General features: G+C 34.6%; 1 protein-coding gene across 1 annotated transcript; it reads right to left on the reverse strand.

The window, feature by feature from the left end:
- Nucleotides 1–5649: 5649 nt before the first annotated feature.
- Nucleotides 5650–7496, reverse strand: LOC132551835 (uncharacterized). The gene is made up of 2 exons (XM_060215981.1): nt 7476–7496; nt 5650–6633 (listed from the first exon to the last, which is right to left on the reverse strand). The coding sequence occupies exons 1-2, from the start codon at nt 7494–7496 to the stop codon at nt 5824–5826; spliced, it is 831 nt and encodes a 276-aa protein (XP_060071964.1). The 3' UTR covers nt 5650–5823.
- Nucleotides 7497–15937: the final 8441 nt, after the last annotated feature.

Consider the following 15937-nt stretch of genomic DNA (forward strand, 5'->3'; position numbering starts at 1 on the left):
AAAACATACCAAAATCTTCACAATTAGCAAACTTACTGACAGGATTCTTGATTTCGGGTGTTATAATTTGAACAGGTCATCAAAGCTGCTTCTTTGAACGATACATGGGAAGATATTCATAGGGACGTATTATCATGTTTTCGACTATTCTTTCAAAACTGTTAAGAAAATTAGAATCTAATTCTGTATGGCCCTTTTTCAATAAGCACACAGTTTTCTCTGCTCTGACCACCGTATTCACAAAAGTTACCTCTGGAGCAATTGGGGGGAGGAGGGGGGCGGGGGAGGGGGGGAGGGGGCAACTGCCCCAACTGCCCCCTTGCCTACGCCAGTGACAACTTGATATAATTTTTGTCAGCTTCAAAACACATCACGCAACAGACACGTTCGTGATTGAAAATAGCAAACTGTCACTGAAATATGTCGTGGTAGTAACGCATTTAGTACATTGTATATCATTACATTGAACTTGCTAAAAAAAAAAAAAAAAACACGCACTTGTTGCTTGAAAATTGATAACATGATGTTGCAACAACCAAGCCAATGCTCTGTACTATGTATTTGTATTGGATAGATGTATTGCCACAGTATCAATCTCGGTGTTTTCTTTGTTTTAACCGAATCTATGGGTGTCTTTATCATACACCCATGAAATCAGACGATTTCTCCGTATATTGGCTGTAGTAATGTGTAAAATCATATAGGAGAATTGAGCCCAAGAAAGAGATGGTTGTAGTTTACACTTGTTCATGTAAACCACGGGGGTTCTCAGTTAGGGTTTTAATGGCGCGTCCTTCGAAATAACTTACCCTATATATGCACTCAAAAAATAAAATGTCATGTTTTTATTCAACAGATATTGCTGAGCTGAATTGCAAAACTCTGATGTTTATGATAATCATTGAAGGTGGTTATTTTTGTTTGTAATTTTGAATATTGATATTTATGCTATAATGGATTCAAATTAGAAAAAAAGTCCGACATGTTATGTACCGTGCTATAACGAACTATGTGTAACCTCTGTGTAGGCTACAACATACCACCATGTCTGTACTGGTCTCCCAGTAAAATGGTACCCATCAAGCTTACATTAGAAATTTGATAAAATCACTTATCTTTTTTTTTTCAAACATTTTATTGACTAAGACGAGACATACATATGATTACAAATGTGTCCTCACAAAGGAGGGCTCTCATACTTTCACACATCATTCAGACTTCTCATATTCCAGACTATGAAATACATGTACACACACCTACACACATACTGTTAGTCTTAAATGTTCATACTAACATTCCTTACATTCAACATTACGACTGCTAACAATAAGCTAAATCTAAACATAACTGTACACCTCTCACCATTCTCACTGTTACCACATGTACACAATTCACATTTACAGGATTCCCCCCACCCCTCCACCAAGAAAAAAGAGTGACATTGTGTGCAAAAGGGTACCCTGGGGCATTGTCAGAGGACCTTACCCAACTGAAACATCACTCTTGATATGTGTTTTGTTACTAATGATCTTACAATATCAAAAAAGGGGAATATATATAAGCAACGTTAAGTATTTTTATATGTCCAACGCATTTTCAAAACATCCCCATTTTTGTTGAAATTCTGCTAATCTATTATTCTTTATACTAACCCACTTTTCAGTTTTCATTGTCTTTTTGAATAGGATTTTACAAATTTCAAAGTTAGGTATGCACTCGACAAGAGTGAATCTGCTGTTTTAACAATAGTATTAAATGATTCACCGAATTCAGGTTTTCCAAACAAAATATCTACTTCTCTAAACGATGTATATATATGTAGATTATTGTACTGTACATACCAGGCAGTAAATTCCTCAATTAGTCGATTGTGAAATAACACTGGGTGAAGATGTGTTCCACTGTTTCTGGTTCTCTTTCACAGAAAGTACAAAGTTCATTGGATGCTATTTTCATTTTGAATAAGATATAGTTTGTAGGAAGTATTCTGTGACAAATTTTATATTGAAATGCTTGAAGTTTGGTCTCTTTTGTACATTTAAAACAACTAGTATATACATCACCCCAACTAATATTTTCGTTAAAATTAATTTTTGTTGCCCATTTTACTTGACATCTTAACGGCTTAATAACTATCTTTTCAATGAACATTTTATACACACACTTTAAATTCTTTTCAATCATAATTGAAGAAATGATGTCCTTTCCTTTAATAGGAGTGATAGTGTTAGCATTTTCTACTTCTTGTCTTAATCCTAACTTCCACTTTCTTTCCAACTTATTAACTAAAGACAAAAATGCTCAATAAAATCAAACGATGGTACATCAGAGAATTCAACGTAGTTTTTAAGTACCCCATTTTCATAAAGATCACTAATGCTTTTCAGCCCATGCTGACTCCAGAGAACAGCCTTTTTTATTTTCTTGTATGGAACTAAATTTATCAAACTCTTGCCCAAATATTCCTGAATAGTTGTTGCTTCAAATTGAATTTCAGATAATGCAAAACATACATCCTGCCAAAATTGATTTTTTACATTTTTTCCAATTTCTCTCAGTTTTACTCTGTCAAGATCAAATAAGATATCAATATCAACAGGAAAAATTTCATTTAGTGATTTCCATGATGCATTGAATTCTCCATAAACTCTTTTTATCCATTTAACCTTTAAATATTTAATAAAAGAAACCAAATGTGTCATATTCAGTCCTCCATCTTCTAAGCTAGCAATTAATATATCTCGTTTGATCTTTTCACTCTTATAATTCCATACAAAATTGTAAATACTCTGATTGAGTTTATTTATGAACAGACTAGAAGGGTTTGGTAAACAGGTGAATAAGTGTACAAATTTTGGTATAATAAGAGTCTTTGCAATAGTTATTCGACCTATCAATGTGAGATCACGACATGACCAGAGTCTGAAAATTTTATTTATTTGGTGCAATTTACTATCAAAATTTATCCTTTCCATATCCTGAATATTAAGAGAAACAGTTACACCAAGTAACTTATATTTGTCTGTTGACCATTTCAAATTCAATTCTGGGCATATTCTGTCTTCTGAAAATTTCTTACTCCCAATCCAATATAAGCTTGACTTTTGTAAATTAACCTTTAACCCTGATAAAATAGCAAAATCTTCTAAAATGTGTACAGCAGTAGAAAGAGAATGGCTGGATCCATCTAAGAGGAGATAAGCATCATCTGCGTATTGCCCAAGTAAAAAATCTTTCCCAGATATTACCAAACCTTTGATACCATTGTCTGATTTCAATGATAGTGCTAATAGTTCAACAACAATAATAAAAATATACGGTGATAATGGGTCCCCTTGGCGGCAGCCACGTTCGAGACTGAAGAAAGGCGATATATGACCGTTATTAATAATACAACTTTTTGAATCATTATACAAAGTCTTGAACCATTTACGTAAAGATAAACCAAAGTTAAAAGATTCCAAAGCTTTATCAATAAAATTCCATTCTACAGAATCGAAAGCTTTCTCAAAGTCCAAAAGATACAATAACCCAGGCTGATTTTTTTCATCTAGAAATTGCATTACATCATACAATAGCCTAGTATTATCTCCAATAAATCTACCTTTAATAAAACCAGTTTGAGATTCACTAATAATATTCGGAAGTACTTTTTTGATTCTATTTGCTATTGCTGCAGACGCTATTTTGTAATCAATGTTCAAGAGTGATATTGGTCTCCAATTTTTCAAATATCGTCTATCTTTTTCTGTCTTTGGAATACATGTGATAACTCCTTGACTCTGAAATTCCGAAAGGTGACCAGTACTGTATGCATAATTAATTGACCTGCATAAAAATATTCCTATATCTTTCCAGAAAAATTTATAAAATTCTACACCAAAACCATCTGAACCTGGACTCTTGTCATTTTTCATATTTTTTAAAGCTTTTGACAATTCATCTATAGTTATAATTCCTTCACAGCTATCCTTATCAGTTTAATTTAATTTAATTTCATGTCTTAAAAAATAAGAATGATCAACATGAGTATTGTCTACTTGTCTAGAACTATAAAGGTTTTTGAAAAAAAATCAACTTCAGCCTGAATTATCTCCCTTGGACTGTCAAGAATTCTACCGTCATCTGCAATAAGCTCTACTATAGATTTATTTACAAAGTTTCTTTTTTCTAAATCACAAAAATATTTTGTTGCCTTTTCTCCATTTTCATACCAATTTGCTTTGGATTTAATTATTAATCCTTCTATCTTTGTTTTCCTAATATTTTCCAACTGTTGTTTTTTATTTTCGTATTGTACACATAGTTCTCTGTTGGGCGACTCATTGATTTGATTTTCTAATACAGATATTTCAGTTTCTAGACTGTTTTCTTCCCTCCTAGTATTTTTTGGCTTTAGATACTGAGTATGAGATATTGATAGACCTTATTTTCATTTTCAGAATTTCAAAAAATAATTGGTCATTAATTCTTAACTCTAATGTTTCATGCCTTTCTTTATTCCCTGAACTATAGTATTCTTCAATGGTTTCTTCAATGCAATCTCTTACTTGTTGTATGTAAGTTAAATCCTTCAATAATGATGTATTGTGTTTCCAATACCCTTTACCCTTTTCAGAATTTTTGAAATTTATTTCTAAAATAATACATGAATGATCAGTTCTATAACCTGGTATAATTTTGCAATCTTTGGTTCTTGAATAGATATCATTAGAAATAAGAAAGTAATCTAATCTACTTTGTAGAACTGGATTTCTTTGCCTCCATGTAAAAGATTTTAATTCAGGATAAAACTGCCGCCAAGGATCAATCAAATCATATTTGTCCATTATATCTCTAATTACTTCTTGTGCTTTTGGATTATTTATGTTTAATATGTTATATGTATCCATATTCTTGTCTTGAACAGAGTTCCAATCCCCACATAATAGCACTGATGAATTATTGAAAGTTTGCAAAGTGTTAAAAAAATGTATTTAAAAAAGTAGGAGAATCCTGATGAGGACCATAGACACAACCTTTTGTTAATCTATTTTGGTTTATTGATATATCTAAAAGGATGAAACGACCCACTCTGTCTACTCTGCTACCATGAATAGAAAATTCAAACGTATTTCGAAGCAAAATTGCTACCCCAGCTGATCGTGAATTGAAGTTACTGAATATACATTTATACCCCCACTCCCTTTCCCATAACGCTTCTACTTCACCTGTACAATGCGTTTCTTGTAAACAAATAATATCTGCTTTTTTTCGTTTAAACCAGTGGAACACATCTCTCCTTTTAGTGGTATCGGAATATAAACCCCTTACATTCATAGAAAGACATTTTATACTACCCATAGCAACAATGCTGACCCAGAGGGCAGCCCCCTAACCCTACCCTGATGACCCTGCACACATCAAACTTGTCTCCTCCCCCCAAAACAACACATATCCTCTTACACCACCGAGTTAAAAAGTTAACAACCATAGCTAAGCACATGTGTAGGCCACTCTCAAGCTCTGCACTATACAAAATTGTAACAAGTGTATAGTTTATTTACTTACAGAGATCACTCATACTCAAACTTCTACTTGCTCAAAATCAGAGATACTTATAATTCTGAACTATAATATTAATCTATAAGCTAATAGATATATGCACAAACAGTTAATAGATTAAAAAGATTACTTCAAAGTTTTCAGAAATTTGGACACAAAAATGCTTACCTTAAAATATGGTGTTTCTTAAATCCCACACATAATCACTCACAATAATTTGGAATTGCACACATATTTGAAATACACAATTATGAAATTAGAAACAAAATGCACTTGTGTCTATCTGCCTCTGAAAACATCATTCACACTTTGGAACAAGTCCACTGGCTTCCTGACGCCATCACAGACTGCGAAAACACGTCCATTGAAATACCAAGCGTTCTCAATACGCTCGTTACTTTTCAGTCTGTTGATCAGTCCTGCATTGTCCTTGGTCAAATCATCCACCAGCTTCATGGTCCCCATCAAGTTTTTCCTCTGTTTAATTACACTGTTCCTAACCTCTTTCTTTACAAACTTCACCACCAATGGTCTAGCTCTCTTAGTATCTCTCCCTGGAATTCTATGGACTGTCACCAGGTCATCTCGATGGATTGGATGGCTAATTACTTTGTTGACCTCATCACAGAAATCTTTCATCAAATCTCTCTTGTTCTCATCATCCACATTCTCCTTCTCCTTAAAACCCATCACTTTTATGTTATTTCTCCTGCTATATTGCTCATTGTAGTTTCCCTTCCTTATGCCATCTTGAGCCATCCTTTTAACTTCTTCCATCTCTTTGAAAACTGAAGTTTGCACCCTCTCTACCTCTCTCTGCATCTCTGTACTTTGTTTCTTCAACTCGTCTATCTCCCTCTGTTTACCCTGAAGTGATTCCTGTGACCTGTGGTTGTGTGCATTAACTACGTCCAATTCCTGTCTCATTTGTGCAGTTTTCTCAGTAATCTTTTGTCCTAATTCCCTCTCCAGATCTTTCCTCATAGATTCCACTATAGAGCTCACTATTTTCTCAATGTCCTTGGATTTCACTAATCCTGCAGATAAAGCTGTCAAATCTGCTTTCTTCACCACATTCTCCAACTGCTCCTTTATCTTATCTTATCCTGTCTGATATCTTCATCAACTGCAACATTAGTCGATATACTCTGTCTAGTTGAAGGGCCCCCTGCTGTTCTGCTAGTCTTAGTGTGAGTAGACATAGCTCAGGTATGTACAGGTAAGCACACTAGGTGTCAAAGTAGGAAAGTAAGAATGTAGCCCAGGTAGGTAAAACCAGGTACACAGGTGACTACAGGTGAGCACAGTTCACTGTCACTAAAGTTCACAAAAAAAATATATATATATATATTTTCCTTCAAAATGTTCAAATTCCAAAGTTCATTTCAAAAAACAAATCAACCAAAGTGCTTAGAAAACACTTATACACATGACACCAAAATTATCAGAGCAGCCTGAGTGTGTGTTGCCTTCTCAGCGGCCAGCGGACACACACAAAAAAAAAATCACTTATCCATGATTGGCCCCATTCTACCTCTAGGCTCACGTAACTACGACTCGATAACCGTTAAGGGGACGTAACCCATGGTATCCTGTAGAAATCGCTGCATGTGTGCTGGCAATGACAATGAAAATATATGAAAAAACATTAACATGCTGACACGCATGCCCGACTTTTCTTCTATCAAATTTAAAAAAGTTTATCTCATTGTATATCTTTTACACTCTTTTCTTTAATCTGGAACGTAAGGGAAACTCATGATATTTTTAACCTCCAATAAATTTGCAGCAAAAACGTGACAATATGACTCCCTTCCTTTTCATGTACTGTCGGTTCTGTATGTACAACAGATCGAGTAAAATTTTAAGAGAAACTCTCATTTCTATAGTAAAATTGTCTCAAAACAGGTTCAATATAAATACATGTTTACCTGTTTGTTAGCTAGGTTCATCGTGCCGTAAATGGACATCATTGGGTTATTTTGAAGTCACTGATTGATTAAGGACACAACCAGGCCAGCACAGACTGGTCCGTTTCTCAGGTACGTTGGGAACATAGAATCGTGATAACGCTCACCAATAGAATCTTCCGGATCGTTCTACTGACTGAGCTATATGGGGATTTTATTCCAATAATCATGGTATCTTCTATCGTTGAGTGTTTACTTAAAAATAAAACAAAAATAGTTCGTAATCCACAAAGTTAAGATTTCTGTTTAAAAAGCAACTCAACATATGATTACAAAAGAGAAGGATGAGAGATTATAAGATAAAGTTACAAACAGAGTAAAATGTAAAGTGATTAGTAAGGTTTATAGACATAACCGAAGTGACGTTGGAGTCACAAGACATAAAACCCTATTGTCTTCATTGGATACACACGTCGCCGGAACACTGACGTTCGTCGGTGAGACGATACCCGGACACGGGGGTAGTCACTGAGACGGAAAACCTGTCAATCAATCAATCAATCAATCAATCAATCAATCAATCAATCGATCGATCAATCAATCATTGGACACAGACACCAATGGCGTCCTTTACCGATAGATATTGAAGTGGACATCTACTGATTCTAATGATAATTTTAATGATGTGATCAGAGACGTATATATCATGTGTTATATATGTCTCTGATGTGATATACGATTTTATTCAACTGTATTTCCAGGAACTTAAAGTTGCTATACATGTACATGTAGTTGTATCAATATTTGATGTAAATTAATATGATATTATCTACTTAATGCAGATAACAAAAAAAAAACAAAAAAACAAACAAACAAATAAACAAAAAATACCCGTGCTTTCCATTGTAAACGATATGTCCAGATTTTTGGGCACCTTCATTCCACTTTCACTTCGTACTTTTAAGTGTCAAAAATAGTTACGTGTTGCAGGCAGAAGCATCTGTTTAGAGAAACAAAGACGACACGTCGCCCTACTAACACTGTTGTGATAGTTATTTCAAAGAAAATGAGTTCGACGCTCAACAAGGACAGATACTTATTTATAAAATAATGATTTAAATTGTATATATTTTCTTTGTTTAAATAGATTAATAAATAAATCGAAAAACATTATCATCATCTTTTATGTATTTGTTACAGTTTTACATTTTCACATTAAAAAGTTCATGTTTTCTTGTGAAAATTTTAATTATTCAAAATTCAGGTTTGTTAATTCATTATTCTTCTTTTCCCCCGGAGAGTTCTTGGCGGCTTTTTTAAGCGGCTGGCCTACCGGTACGTGTTTATATTTCCTAGAAAATACAGATGTAACACGTATTATGATATGATATGGTATGATATGATAGATAATGGACGCAGACATTCTTATGCCTCTATATCCATATCGTTAAGTTATAAAAAAACATAAATAATTTATGGTCACTTCCGGTAAAGGATTTGAAACTAGCAAGATGGTTAGATTTTAGTTCTAAGCATTTCCAGTGGTGGTCCAAATTAATTTCGAAGTCTCTGATAGTTTTTGCTTGTATCACCGAATCCGGTAGGCTGTTCCACACATCGACAATTCTGAGTCCAAAGCGGTATTTGCGAATATCCAGTCTACAATGTGTTTTTCTGTAATTTCTGCGAGTTGCCTCTCGTTTTTGGCTCCTTTATGGTGTTCAAACATCCCGGTGGTAACTTCATTATCATGAAAATTGTAATTTATTTTATACACATTTATGATATCTCCCCGCAATCTCCTGTACGTAAGTGTTGGGATTCTCAGCTTCTTCAAACGGTCGATATATGATAAATCCTTTAGACCAGGAATTAGCTTTGTCGCCCTTCTTTGTACTCTCTCAATTGATTCAATGTCTTTCATCTTGTGTGGGCTCCACACACTTGCTGCGAATTCCAAATACGGGCGAACTCTTTTAAGAAGTAACACTGGATTACATGTTTTAGTACTTTTTTTGTCGAAGCGAAGTCTACCAGAAAACAGAAAAACCACGACAGGCTATCCAGTCTACATGCTTATCAAAAACATATTTTCATCACGTGATCATGGTCCTTAAGGGTATTATGCGACGTCATACTCATTGTGACGTCATAGATACTTTATCTTGGATACTAGCAACAAGGTATTGAGCGCAGATTTTTATTCGTCTCTAGAACTTGCCAGATTCTTCTCAATATCGCAATGACCATAACTGTTTTCACGAAAATTTCGAGTTGCAAGGTGATGCCACTTCCCGTCCTCGGTGACTTAGACGGACTGGGTTCACAGAGATGTCCGGAGGAGCTCTTCCGCGCCAGGAGAGGACACGAACAATGTAAACTGAACTTTCTGACAACCATAGTGGACATCTGGGATGGAAAAAACCATACTAGTGGTTTGTTTTATGAACCAAAGGGTCATCAGGTGAAGAGATCAAAACCAAACACAGGCACCTCATCTCAGGATACCCTACGACTGGATTGGATTTGTCACGCTTCTACTGCAAAGAAGTTAAAACCGCGGAAATTCAGACCGCGGAAGATTCTACGCAAACTCATTGGAAATTCGAGAAACGAAGTCCAGCCATCATCTGGATAGAAGCATTGAAAAAATTAACAGGGTTATCTTGTATAAAGAGATAATTTTGTATATCAACAAAACTCAGAGCTAAATCGACGGGAGAAGACAAGGATAGGTGTCCAGTGATTAGAGGCGAAATATCGTTGTAATACATACACTTTTTGTTCATTTCATACTATTTTGATAATGAAATATATTTGACATTGCTTATCAATAAATAATCTTTATCATACATGTATTAATGTTGTTTGTTTATTTATAGCTATGTAATAGAATAAGTGTGATATACAAATAAATAAGAAATTATAAGATACAACAGAGACATAACTGTTCCATGCTACACTTCAATTGTACACGTGTATGTAGTTTCTTACTGACAAACTGAGACGAATACACAGACAGCGATCCGAAATATTTTGCCCAGTAAGTCATACAGATAAAACAACAGGAATTTAACCCTTGACTGAGATGAAAAGATACAACTCACATTAGGATGGGTTACAGCATATCACCTCTCAACTCAGATATATTTAAAATGCGGCCGATATAATGAAGAAAGATTAGAGCAGGTCACATCTCAGCCGAGATAAATTGATACAGCCGAGACTATCATAGATTACAGCAGACACACTTCAACGACGATAAAATGATACAGCCAGCGAAGATAAGTGTGGATTACAGCAGGTCACACCTCAACTAAGATAAATTTATACAGCCGAGATAAATGTGGATTACAGCTGGTCACACTTGAACTAAGGTAAATTGATTCAGCCGAGATAGATATGGATTACAGCAGATAACATTTCAACTGAGATCAATTGATACAGCTGGGATTAATATGGACTACAGCAGGTAACACTTCAATTGATACAGCTGGGATTAATATGGATTCCAGCAGATCACACTTCAACTGAGATAAACTGATTCAGTCGAGATTAATATCGATTACAGCTTCTTTATTCACTGGCGATATGTTAAGGTTGTCATGGTGATATGAATTCCTTCTGTGTACATTGACGGTATGTTAGGGTTGTCGTGGTGATATGAATTCCTTCTGTGTACATGAATGATATGTTAGGATTGTCATGGTGATATGAATTCCTTCTGTGTACATGAATGATATGTTAGGATTGTCATGGTGATATGAATTCCTTCTGTGTACATTGACAATATGTTAGGGTTGGCATTGTGATAAGATTTATCTCTGTATACAATGATGATATGTTAGGGTTGTCATGGTGATCAGATTACTCTCTGTATACAATGACGATATGTTAGGGTTGTCATGGTGATCAGATTACTCTCTGTATACAATGATGATATGTTAGGGTTGTCATGGTGATCAGATTACTCTCTGTATACAATGATGATATGTTAGGGTTGTCATGGTGATCAGATTACTCTCTGTATACAATGACGATATGTTAGGGTTGTCATGGTGATCAGATTACTCTCTGTATACAATGACGATATGTTAGGGTTGTCATGGTGATCAGATTACTCTCTGTATACAATGATGATATGTTAGGGTTGTCATGGTGATCAGATTACTCTCTGTATACAATGATGATATGTTAGGGTTGTCATGGTGATCAGATTACTCTCTGTATACAATGATGATATGTTAGGGTTGTCATGGTGATCAGATTACTCTCTGTATACAATGATGATATGTTAGGGTTGTCATGGTGATCAGATTTCTCTCTGTATACAATGACGATATGTTAGGGTTGTGTGTCATGGTGATAGGGTTGTCATGGTGATTTCTCTCTGTATACAATGACGATATGTTAGGGTTGTCATGGTGATAAGAGTTCTCTCTGTATACAATGATGATATGTTAGGGTTGTCATGGTGAACATATTACTCTCTGTATACAATGATGATATGTAAGGGTTGTCATGGTGATCAGATTACTCTCTGTATACAATGACGATATGTTATGGTTGTCATGGTGATCAGATTATTCTCTGTATACAATGATGATATGTAAGGGTTGTCATGGTGATCAGATTACTCTCTGTATACAATGACGATATGTAAGGGTTGTCATGGTGATCAGATTACTCTCTGTATACAATGATGATATGTAAGGGTTGTCATGGTGATCAGATTACTCTCTGTATACATTGACGATATGTAAGGGTTGTCATGGTGATCAGATTACTCTCTGTATACAATGACGATATGTTAGGGTTGTCATGGTGATAAGATTTATCTCTGTATACATTGACGATATGTTAGGGTTGTCATGGTGATCAGATTTCTCTCTGTATACAATGACGATATGTTAGGGTTGTCATGGTGATCAGATTTCTCTCTGTATACAATGATGATATGTTAGGGTTGTCATGGTGGTCAGATTACTCTCTGTATACAATGATGATATGTTAGGGTTGTCATGGTGATCAGATTACTCTCTGTATACATTGACGATATGTTAGGGTTGTCATGGTGATAAGAGTTCTCTCTGTATACAATGACGATATGTTAGGGTTGTCATGGTGATCAGATTTCTCTCTGTATACAATGATGATATGTTAGGGTTGTCATGGTGATCATATTACTCTCTGTATACAATTACTCTCTGTATACAATGATGATATGTTAGGGTTGTCATGGTGATCAGATTACTCTCTGTATACAATGATGATATGTTAGGGTTGTCATGGTGATAAGATTTCTCTCTGTATACAATGACGATATGTTAGGGTTGTCATGGTGATCAGATTACTCTCTGTATACATTGACGATATGTTAGGGTTGTCATGGTGATCAGATTACTCTCTGTATACAATGACGATATGTTAGGGTTGTCATGGTGATCAGATTACTCTCTGTATACATTGACGATATGTTAAGGTTGTCATGGTGGTCAGATTTCTCTCTGTATACATTGACGATATGTTAGGGTTGTCATGGTGATCAGATTACTCTCTGTATACATTGACGATATGTTAGGGTTGTCATGGTGATAAGATTTCTCTCTGTATACAATGATGATATGTTAGGGTTGTCATGGTGATCAGATTTCTCTCTGTATACAATAATGATATGTTAGGGTTGTCATGGTGATCAGATTACTCTCTGTATACAATGACGATATGTTAAGGTTGTCATGGTGATCAGATTTATCTCTGTATACAATGATGATTTGTAATGGGTGTTATGGTGATATAAGTTTCTTTTTGTATACACTAACAATAGGTTATGGTTGTCATGGTGATGTTAGGCTTGTCATGGTGATATGATTTTCTTCTGTATACACTGACGATATGTTTGTGTTTCCATGGTGATGTTATATCAGGGTTGTCATAGCGATATGATTTACTTCTGCATACACCGGTAATATGATGGTGTTGTCATGGTGATATGATTTCTCTTTGTTCCTTTTTATTCATAAATATCTTTTCATTTCACATTTATTTTATTTATCTTGATAGATATCAATTTCATTTTAGTTAAAACATCTTTATCATTTTCACTTTGTGTTCATGAAGCAATAAATGCTATTTCATATTGTAATATTTGTGCATCAGGATTTCTGAAGCAAAAGTAATAAACGAGTTAAAATAAAATCTTTATATCAGCTGATATGTACATTTTCATAAATCTATCCAAACCCTTATAATCAGATACCGTGACTACATGATAGAACCGCACTGGGCGCGATGATTTAGATGATGTTATACATGTATGTAACAATAAAGAAATGATAAATTATTTACCATATCTACCAAAACTTATCTAAGATATACATCATGTAATATTGATACATGTTATAAAAGATTTTGGGATGTCTCCGTCCTCGTCTGTATTTATCATCTCGTATTTTTAATTCCTGTCCCTTGAATGGTTTCTTGGTAACGTTAATACGTATATGAGGGATAACCAGTCATTATTTATGTTGTCAATGTGATGCACAGTGGTTATAGTTCGGCTGGACATAAACGGATGATCTGACAGCTTCAGGCGTTTTAGAAGATATAGCCTTAAAGAAATGAGGTGGAGGGGGTGTTCTTTTGATTGGATCTGGATATAAAAGATGTGAAGATATGATTAGACCAGTACCTTAACGCTTATATATATGCCTTGAACTAGGGGCTTCACAATAATCCAAGCTTGTCAGATTTATCTTCATATTGCCAACCGATTTACTTCTCCGCAGACCACAGAATTCCGTAATTAATTAACGTAGTAACAGAATAGTATACAATACTCTGGAGCTGGGTCATAACAGCATTGAAGAGGTGCTTGGAAGATAAACATCTTTCGATAGGAGTCTTTACGTATCGAATATTCTATTTCTCTGTGTCTTTCTCTTCTTTCCAATAAGCGTGAAAACTGATTTAAGACCCTATATATATAGAATGTCATTTGAATTGCCTATCTGTTTCCGAAACTAATACTAGCTTCATAAAAATTGATAAAGACGTTTATCAAAAGCAGCAGAAGAGGACCATGGTCCTATTTTTTGGAGAAGCATGCTTACACGAGAGTTTTGAATATTTCAAGACTTAATTTGCAATATCATTACATATGTTTATGTATATGACGTCATGATTATTATGCGATTGACCCATCGTATTATACAGCACTGTAGGAAGCCATATTTCATAATTTCTGTGTATACATGAATTGTTAAGCTTTATCTAGTAAACAAATATGATTTCAATACAAAATTGCATTCCTTACCAGGCGATTAAGTTTGCGTAAAGTATATATATTTAAATTGTGTGCAGCCTTGTTGACAGGCGTAAAGTGATTTTAAAAAATCTTTCAAAAAGGATTAAGAAATTTCGATTCGCTCAAGTGAACGCAGAAGTTATAGGTTTAAAAGAGATAGTTGAACATAATCACGATTGAGGTTTCGGTTGAAGGAAGTGACTTGTAACACCATGTAGATTGTAATCCTGTTCAAACGGAGTGACTTTATTTCTGTTATCCGAACATGCAATGTACTAAAAGATGTGATTATCTATATTGCTAACCTCTTTTCATTTCAGCACGCGGGTGTAAATTTCTCATATCTTATCTTTACACTTCAGTAACTTTAGTAGAATTAGAATAAGACTTACCTTCTAAAAAAAGATAAAGTTCCTCTTACAAAAGTGTAATATCTTATTTCATTTTTTGGCTTTAATGTACCTACTCATTCTTTGGCCACATTCCTCCTGTCTGTAATCCACATACATGATCAATGTTTATGAACTCTAACTCGAACACCAGGTTTTTCGGATTCACAACCGTAAGCAATGCTGTAACAACACATGTATAATAGGCTATTGTATTCATGTCGTCTTAAGTATAGACAATGTATATGTCATGAAAATTAAATAAATAAATATACATTTTAAAAATTTTTTTTGGTTATCGCTAAGTTGATTATACAAAAGACACTCTGTTTAGGAAATATATAATTAGAGAAGAACAAATTAATAATGTAAACTTCATCACACAGCTGTTTCGTCCTCCTTTGACTAGTCAGTGATGCTGAGGGCCTAAAGTTTGAAACCCTAGAGGATATTGTTGATAGTTAAAATTATGTTATAATAAATTTCGTTCGGACTAGCTATACTTTTCTGACCTAACTATACTTGTCTGACCTAATTCACGCTAACAGTGTGTTAGCCCTGATAAAATGAGATAGGTGTTCTAGTCTGTTTAACACTAGGTAGATTTACAAGTCAACACTGGGAAAAAATCACTAATAGCCAATAGCAATGAGAAGACAGGAGCTGTCATTCTGTAGCCCATTTACAGTCTTTATTCCATTTACAGTGTATTTTGAAGATGGCGATTAAACGATCGTGGATCCTTTTTTATATTAAATGTGTTTTACTTTGTTAAATGCTGTACAATA

Source organism: Ylistrum balloti, unplaced genomic scaffold, assembly GCF_031769215.1.
Source record: "Ylistrum balloti isolate Yb309-2 unplaced genomic scaffold, AGI_CSIRO_Ybal_v1 Utg370220, whole genome shotgun sequence".
Taxonomy (NCBI): Eukaryota; Metazoa; Mollusca; class Bivalvia; order Pectinida; family Pectinidae; genus Ylistrum; species Ylistrum balloti.

What these genes read in the sequence shown, in the direction of transcription:
- LOC132551835 (XM_060215981.1), bottom strand. Translation starts at nt 7,496, where the DNA reads ATGAACCTAGCTAACAAACAG. An exon ending in TGAACCTAGCTAACAAACAG is followed by an intron (nt 6,634 to 7,475) that starts GTAAACATGTAT and finishes GATAAGATAAAG; the next exon opens with GAGCAGTTGGAGAATGTGGT.